The sequence below is a fragment of the Apodemus sylvaticus genome, chromosome 10 (genome assembly GCF_947179515.1).
Source record: "Apodemus sylvaticus chromosome 10, mApoSyl1.1, whole genome shotgun sequence".
NCBI lineage: Eukaryota > Metazoa > Chordata > Mammalia > Rodentia > Muridae > Apodemus > Apodemus sylvaticus.
The window spans coordinates 59,532,695-59,541,506 of NC_067481.1; the positions used below are offsets into that span (position 1 = coordinate 59,532,695).

Here is an 8,812-nt window from a genome sequence, read left to right on the forward strand (position 1 = left end):
GAGAACACAATTCCATTTCAAACTATAAACCCGATGAAGGGAAAACTAAATTCTGGAGGGGCTCGCAACGCTTTGTATGCTGGAGAGGTTGCTGATGACTGTGCCTCAGATAAGGCCTGACCCTGCTGTGCACCTGCAGAGCTCTGATTCCATGGGAGCTGCAGACAGGGCAGTGGGCACTTGGAGATGTCCAGGCTGGCAACAGTGGACGAGAGACACACGAGCAGATTGAGGAGGTCCAGATTGACTGAGGTGGTCCCCTCCTGCAGTACTCCTCTTCATCACTTGCATTTCCCATCTTAACAAAGATACTGTGTGGTATATCCCTGTCATACAAATACTCTGAGGATGGGTCCCCTGGGCTCGGCAAGCATCCCAAGGTTATTAGACACTGATGCCTCTCAAGGGCACTTCTGTGGAGGGCATTACTCATTGGTGCAGGTGACTGCAGAAGTCACACAAACTGAAGAAAGCCCCTTTTGCCTGGAGAGCCATAGCCAGAAGTGTGGCCACAGAAGTAGTGTCAGAAACCCTTGCTGGGAACACAGAGCCCTCTTGGCTGTGGAGATTTGGGTGTTTGCTTTCCGAGTGCCTTAGACTTCCCTGGTTGAGGACAGCACACAGGGTTGCCACGTGTATGTCCCACATTGCTCATTGATTGCCCGAGTACAGAGGAAGCTGACTGCGGATACCAAGATGAGAGTGGAACCCAGGATCAGTGCTCTGGGAAAGGACAGTTGCCTCACCTATTGGGACCATCCAAGGCTTTGAGAAGGGACTGAGAAGAAGCAGTGTGGTGATAGTTAAGCAGGGCCCAGCCACTCAGCACTCCAATGGGCAAGGTAGGAACGGAAGTTGTCTGCACTCAGGAGTTCCCTTGTCCCGTGTGCTTGTGTTCCAGTGTGTCTAAAAGCAAGGAACTGTCGCCAGGGTCTGGGCAGAAAGGAAGTCCAGGTTCTATCCAGGGGACAGCCTGCCCAGGGACGCAGCTGGGGCCACAGCCGGCTGCCAGCCCCAGCCAGCTTCCTGCAGACCAGAGTCCTCATACCCTTCGGAAAGGTAGGTTCCCTTCTTCTGACCATTCTTAGGCCAGAGATGGATGTTCTCCCCATTAGCAAAGGTTCCCAGAGGCCCTTGCTTAGTGAATCATTTCTAGGCTTGCCACCAGAGCTCTGAGAAATTACCCATCCCACCAGGGAATGCACTACATATGCAATAGGTCAGGGTGAGATGGGTGGGGAACAGAACTTTCGTAATATATCATGATGCTATGGTGTTTTACCACAAAATCCCACTGAATTCGCACACTGCTATGGAGAAACCATTGTTCTTCATATTATATATAAAAAAAAAGAGGCCTATTTATTTTTTAGAAGAAGCTAAAATAATTACCCCCAAGGCGTGTAGTAACAGAAGATAGAAACCTGACCCCAAGTGGCCAGAGCCTGCCTTTCCTCCACACTGCAGGGTCAAATAGCTCAGGAAATGAGATATCCTCAGACTGGCATTTCTTTCATGGGGTGGGTATGGGGAGGGGCAGAGGAGGGGAGGCACCTGTGGCCTCTCTGGGGACTTACACAGCGGTCCGTCAGTCTAGCACTAGTCATGTATAGACAGTCGCTCCTCAGTTATAGAGACCCACGTTCATCTTCTCAGGACCTTTGCCTAACAGTGGGAAGTCTTTAAAAATGTAGCCAAGGTGGATGTAGCTCAGTGCTTGACCACTTTCCTACTCCCCGGCATTGCAAAAGAGAAATTACAGTTGGCTCGTCCATAATTGTTCCCAGGGAGTACAATGCTTGATAGAAAATTGGTAAAAGAAAACGACCCCGAGCCACAGGCTATAAAGGGGAGGGTGCAGCTACCAAGCAACGATTGTGAGGGGTGGAGTTCTAATGTTCCATCGCACAGTTGGGTGACTATAGTCCACAAAAAGCAATTAATTAGACATCTCCAAAGAACCAGGGAAGTCTTGGCAAATTCCCAGCACACTGAAGTGATCACATTTGGGGACATGGAAATGGTCATGACTATAATTTGGTTTTTATGCATTGTGTTCCATTGATACACAAAAGCTATTATATTTGTTAACTCAAAGATTAAAAGCACTAGCTTGAGGTGGGGATCTGAGGGTATGTGGGCTGGGGTGTCTAGCTAGAGGATTTACCACTGTGGGGGACAAAGACCATTTGCTCCCTGGGAAGCACCCCATCAATGACACCTTGAATTAGAATCTTCCCAGTAGGACCAGCCTTCCTGACTCACGCTTAGAATCCAGTGAGGAGAGAGAGATATGAGAGCAGCAAGTGGCCAGCTAAGGAACCTCGGAGTCCTCTATTCACTTTCAAAAGCTTATGGACTGTCCTTGGCCTGACAGGCAGTCGCACCCATGAAGGGACACACTAATGGGCATCTTAGTGGGCCTCCCTCAAAGCCGTATGTCCTATGTTGTGTTGTTCTCTTACAGTTTCAAAGAAGTTGGCACCAATTCCTCCCAAGGTCCCCTTCGTGCAGCCAGGGACTGTTTCTGATCAGCCTGCTGGCCAGCCTTCCCCAGTCAGCCTGTCTCCTACTCCACCAAGCACCCCATCACCCTATGGACTGAGCTACCCTCCGGGGTACTCCATGGCCTCTGGCCAGCTTTCTCCTGCCTCGGCTCCTCCCCTAGCCTCCCCCTCTGTCTTTACAAGCACTTTAGCCAAATCTCGGCCCACGCCTAAGCCCCGACAGAGGCCCACCCTGCCACCTCCTCAGCCTCCCAGTGTCAGCCTGTCGGCTTCAAGTCCACAGTCCACAGAGCACCCCATGTTAGACGGCATGTCGCCGGGGGAAAGCATGTCTACAGGTAAGTGGGTCGTGGGCTGTCCGTAGGGCTCCTGTGAAACTTAGCGGAGTGTGCCAGAGGCAGGACCAGCAGCATCCCCACGGGCCATGAGCTGCTCTCCTTAAGCCCCCAGGGGGAAACTGTCCTGGAGAACAGCTGTTGTGCAGGAGAGCTCATGAGACTCCTCCAATAGGGAACTGAGTCCATGGCGTTTGTGAGATTGCATCCTTTGGAGTTAGCCCTCCAGAGAGGCTGGCATCAAAGCACAGAAGTGGTGTCACCTTCCTCCAGACGAGTTCAGCAGCTGAGCCGTACAGATACTTATCTGGAAGAGAAAGGCTAAGAACTAGAGGGTTTTCCTGAGGAGAAAAATAAGCCTTGCTAGGAAAATATATTTGCAGATGCATATTACATGCTCGAGGAAATTAGTCAATCCCATAATTGCTTAGCTGAGTTTTAGTCTAAATTCAAAACAGAGATGGGGTTGTCTTCCCAAGGACAATATTCTACTTACTAAACACCGTTGACTGGGGGGAAAAATGGAGCATTTTAACAATGTCTCCCAGTCACTTGCCTTATACAATTAAAGTCAGGGGCAGATCTCTGGTGGCTGCTAATGTCACATAGGATTTTCCTTATTTAGGGAGATATGCATAGTGCTGGGCTGTGTCCTTGTACAGGTTCATTTTATAGGGCAGACAATCTGAGCTCTGCTGTAGAGCACAATCGCATAGAGCAGGTGTGGCTGCTCGAGAACACTGCATACCCACAAATACTGTCACATCATGCAGGGCCACACAGGCACAGCACATGCACACTGACAATTCATATACTCTGTACACTGATCACATATATACACAAAACCCCAATGTGTGCACAGCACACACGAACATACACAATATGTACATATACACATATGGACACAGCATACATATATGCATATTATACGTGTCCATTGCATGTTAACACCACATACTCAGATGTGCACATATGATACACATATACATACCACATATACACTGTCTTAGGATTACTAGTGCAGTAATAAAAAGAGTAAGACCAAAAGTAACTTGGAAGGAGAGGGTTTCTTTCACCTCATCTAGGGAAGTCAGGAAAGTAACTTGAGGCAGGAACTGATGCAGAAGCCATGGAGGGATGCTGCTCACTGGCTGGCTTCTCATTTGCTTCTATAGCACCCAGTACCACCATCCCAGACATGCCCTCACTTCAGTCAGTTAGGAAAATGCACCACAGGCACCAGAGGCCAATCTTGTGGAGCCATTTTGTCAATTGAGGTTTCTTCTTCCCAGATGACTCTGGCCTATGTCAAGTTGACACAGAACTAGGCAGTGCACCACACTACACACACCACAGCCCCATATGCACACACATACATTTGTATACCACAGACATAGATGCACCATACCTGCATGTTTACTTAGCATATAAATATATAATCACATAAACTACACATCCACATGCAGCACACACAAATATTTATACCACACTTAGACCACATGTATACATATTACACATAAACCAAACCTACATACATATATACCACACATACATACACACCTACAGATTGCATGAACACATCACACATGACACTTATACATGCACATACTGCATACCCATACATGTAAGCCACATACCCACATAAGAATCATGCTGGAGCATAATTCAGTGGCAGACCTTTTGCTCCACCTAAGTTTATCCTCAGCACACATATTAAGAAACCCACATACTCCCATTCATTGCATGCCACATACATACAAAGACTCTTAACGTACCTGGATACAGTGGGCCCTTGCATTAGATATTGCTTTCTTTCACCACATTGCCACAGAAGTTGACATGCCACATGAGATGGCAGCCAGAGTTTGTGGGGTCTAGCTCATGGGTGCCAGTGAAAATACTAGTCAAGTAGCAAATGCTTTTGATGGGTCAGGAGTTGCAGTATTATGGGGAAAAACCACTTGGCAATCAGGCTTCTGTATTTTTGAAAGGGATGTTGACTCTATAGCTGCTTTTACCCATTGTGTACCATAGTCCATTCCTGTGAGTGCTGCAGGGGTCTGTTACCCAGGGGAGCCCTTGTGGGGAGGCAGCACCTGCTCCGAGTGGGTGGCAGTCAGGGGCAGCTTGAGGGGGCTGTGCCACCAGCGCTGCAGCTCTGCCAGGTTTCCCAACCATTTCCAGACAGGAATACAAAGTAGCCCATTCTACAAGGCATAGGATGTCACACAGGAAGCAGAAAAGAGCAGAGTGACCCAAGTGGGTATCAAGAGGCAAGGAGGAGCAGTGCCTTGCAGCCTGCTGAGGCTGGTCGTGAAAGGTTACTTTGCATAGCCCAGGCTCAATATCTGTGACCTTTAGATTCAAATGACGTACTGCCCATTTTCCCTGTTGTTTTAATGTTCTTTGGGCAGCCGACCATCATGTGTCCTGTATGTGTAGGTCTCTGACAGTGTAGAACTGTAGTCGGTGTGGCCTATCTGGGACTGTGCCATGGGCAGTGTTTTTTGTTACGTGTTTCATCCTGTTTGTTCCTCTCTCCGAATCCTATCATTATGTTCTTGCAGCTGTGTGACATGAGTGGCGCAGTGTTGGATACGTGTGAGGGGGATTTTCAGGGTAAGCTGGCCCCAGCTCACCTCGCTTTACTCCCTTAGTCAGCCCAGCCAGCTGCCTGGCCACCACCCATCCCACCAGCCCCTCCTCTCACTGCATGTGACTCAGACCCACCAAAGCATGCCTACTTCACTTACCGGCTTTCCCAGTCTCAGGGAGGGCCTCCTGGCTTAGGAGCCTGTTTTTCCTCTCTTCTCATTAGGAGCTGAGAGACACACTAAGAGGGGCCTGGCCCTTTCTTTCTACCCATGTCACCATCTTAGCAGCAGATCCCCTTTCCTCAAAATACCAATTTACCCTGATAATAGACCTGCTCAACTAAGCATATCTGCTGGAAGCTTGTGCTCTGCTCAGTTACTGTTCCCTGCACCCCTTTGCTGAGGGATATGTCTTCAAGAACACTCACCAGATGATGTCTGACACAGGGCCACTACCTTGGTTGGTGGCCATAGATTTGTACCAGCTGATCTAAATACCATTGTCAATACTAAGGCAAAGCTTGGCAGTCCATAGGGCAGCACCTGAGGGTCTGACACTCAAGTGTTTCTCAACACATCTGGTCAGTGGTAATAGCTACTGACAGATACTCTGTCCAACCCTGGGAAGTTCATGGAAATTTTTATCAGTATCTCCTTAGGTTTCCTCTCAAGAATAGATACTCAAAAATCAGGCAACAGCATGTGAAGCCCAGAGCACTGAGAGGATTCTGTCCTGCTGACTAGCAGCTAGGTATCTGGTGCTCAAGTCTCCTGAGGAAAAACTTTCGAGGCTTCTCCCACCAGTCCTATTGTGCTCACCGGGCACCATTGGAACCATCGGGTTCATTCTCAGTGGTTACCCTGATATGACTGTAGGGGAGCTTAAGCTTGTCCAAAGCCAAGCCTGCTGTGACAGACCTGCAGGTCTGTATCCAGAGAGCCTGGGCAGTCTCCTGGTAGACCCCCACTCCCACCCTACCCTCACCTCCAGCAGCCCAGCACCCACATGCAGAAGAAAGTCAGCCTTTAAGCCTTCCGCGGGATCCATAGCACACACTACACAGGGAACGCTTAGTACTGGCTGGGCCAAGTGTCAGACCACCCAGATCTGTCTCGCCACTGCAACCAAACAGGCAGTTGGGTAGAGTAGGGATGTCCCAGTGCTCGTGTGTCTGTAAAATGTCTGAGGGTAGTAGTGTCCAAGTGTAATGCCTGTACCCTTGATTTGGTGCTCCTTATTGGGAACATGTTTTATTACATTTTTAAAGCCAACAAAAAGCGAAGTTACCTTGTGAGTGGCCTAGGGCTGAGTCCTAGGCAGGCTGGGGTACTGTCTGTTGGGATGCTGCTGCCAACTAAGGTCGACACAGCTCACAGAAGTCTGGAGCTGAGTGAAATGGGCAGAGGGAAGGATACAACCAAGAGGGAAGGGTCCAGAAGCATCCGTCATCCCAACTCACCTCCGAGAGCCCAGGGTCTCACAGGCTGGGATCTCAGGACCACACCCAGTGGCACCTAAAAGGCTAAGTTCCCAGCTGATGGCCCTATGGAGTTGTTTTATTTTTGCTGATTCCCAGATGTCAAGACCCCAAACCTTGTATCTTCTGGCACTTTCATTCTCCTGCCCATCAGGATGAACTTTGAGTGTTTTTTTTTTTTTTTTTTTTTTTTTTTGTCAACATAAATCAAAATGGGGGGCTGGGGTGTATCTAGCATCCTAAAAAAGATTCTGCCCTGCCTCCCTGAGTGCTGACACAGAATAATTTCTGAATGCGTAGTGACTGTCTCTGTAGACTTGATTCTTAGATGTTACCGAGGACTGCCTGGTACTACCCTGCTGATCAGACTTGGGATTGGAACAGGGCCTCGTCCCCTAGCCAGGCTCCCAGGCAGAAGCAGATCAGACACAGCCACACCCTGATCCTACAGTGCCCAACTTCTAATGAGCCAGCCTGAGCACACCCAGGCCAGCCTGCTTCCTATGCTGCCAGTTTGCAACTGGTCCCCTTTCACCTCTTCCTCTCTGCAGATCTCGTCCACTTTGATGTCCCCTCCATCCACATAGAGCTGGGGTCAACGCTCCGCCTGAGCCCCCTGGAACATGCTCGGCGGCACTCGGTGGCTGACAAGAGGGACTCAGAAGAGGAGTCTGAGAGTACAGCCCTTTGATGTGGCCCACCCCGACATGTGTACATATATCTCCGGGCCCCGAGACACCACCCAGGGCAGCTCCTAGCCTGCCAAGGATTTTCCATCAGCCCTTTGCTGTCATGTCCAACACCAGGGTGGAGTTAGGCGGAGGAAGAGCTCTCCTGTCCATGTGGCCTGTGTTGGTGGTGCAGATTCAGTTTGGGTGATGATCCAGCCTTTTTCTTTCTTTCTTTCTTTTTTTTTTTTTTTTTTTTTTTGACCTTTGCCTTTTGACTTTGTGCCTATTTTGATCCATCTTTGGCCTCTATGGCAAGCAGCATCCACTTCTCCACTCAAGGGCTTGTCAGAATGGCCTTTGTAGGATGAGGGTGCAAGAGAGTCCCCTTACTGCCTTGACTGGGACATCAGGTCCTGCAGCATCACCATAAGGGCCAGAGGGGAAGCAAGACGGGGACCCTTTCACTAGGGCAAGAGAAGGTCCTGGGCATTGTCTGTCCTCTGTCTGCTGCCAGGGTCCCCGCCAACCAGAAAGACCTTCCAGGCTACTCTTAATCACAGCTCCAAAGTAAACAGCTTAAGACATCTACTTCTGACAGCTTTACTTCCCCCCCCCCCCCCCCACTCCCCGGGTGATGGAGGCTTCCTTGACTCCAAGCTGACAATCTGAATTGAGGATTTGAACATAGATGGCCCTATGCAGGCTCCATGTTCCCCAAACACATTAGGTACCTTAGAGCACTTTCACATTCAGGCACCCAGCTTAGTAGGTATGTGGGGCCTGGCACTCCTCTTCTGGAGGTTACAGCTGACTAGCAATAATTCTGTTTCCCAAAGCAGGTAGAGAGGGTGGTACTGGGCGTGTAGCCCAGGGCGTGGCCTGCGGTGCTCACCAGCAGACCCTGCACATCCTCCTCACCATGTCCCATGCTGCCCTGGGCAAGGGCGCAGGAAGCCTGTTCACACTTTGGGATTAAGGAAATAAAACAGATCTGGGCCATGCATGCACAGTCAAAGTTTAAAGTTTGTTCCTCTGAAAATAGATATACCTATACATGATATATTTGTATATATGAAATCTATATTTGTTTAATTTGAGCCATTCAATTTAAACCTATGTACAGGTGTACAATGAAAAATTCTAAATGCTCAGTTATTTTTCCCAGCAATGTAAACTCACCCTTCTCCTCTCCGAGAGTGGGATCTGCAGACTAGACGTTACAGCTTT

The 8,812-nt window shown here is 49.2% G+C and overlaps 1 protein-coding gene across 2 annotated transcripts in view; it reads left to right on the forward strand.

The window, feature by feature from the left end:
• Arhgap44 (Rho GTPase activating protein 44) overlaps positions 1-7,842 on the forward strand; it is a 164,220-nt gene extending 156,378 nt beyond the window's left edge. The window contains exons 18-21 of one of the 2 annotated variants that reach the window (XM_052195063.1): positions 902-1,059; positions 2,468-2,845; positions 5,410-5,461; positions 7,466-7,561. In XM_052195063.1, the coding sequence (XP_052051023.1) occupies positions 902-1,059; positions 2,468-2,845; positions 5,410-5,417 (544 nt within the window). In that variant the 3' untranslated portion in view covers positions 5,418-5,461; positions 7,466-7,561. Of the gene's footprint in view, positions 1-901; positions 1,060-2,467; positions 2,846-5,409; positions 5,462-7,465 lie in introns of both variants that reach the window. The other variant, XM_052195062.1, reaches the window with a different exon arrangement.
• The last annotated feature ends 970 nt before the right edge of the window (positions 7,843-8,812 follow it).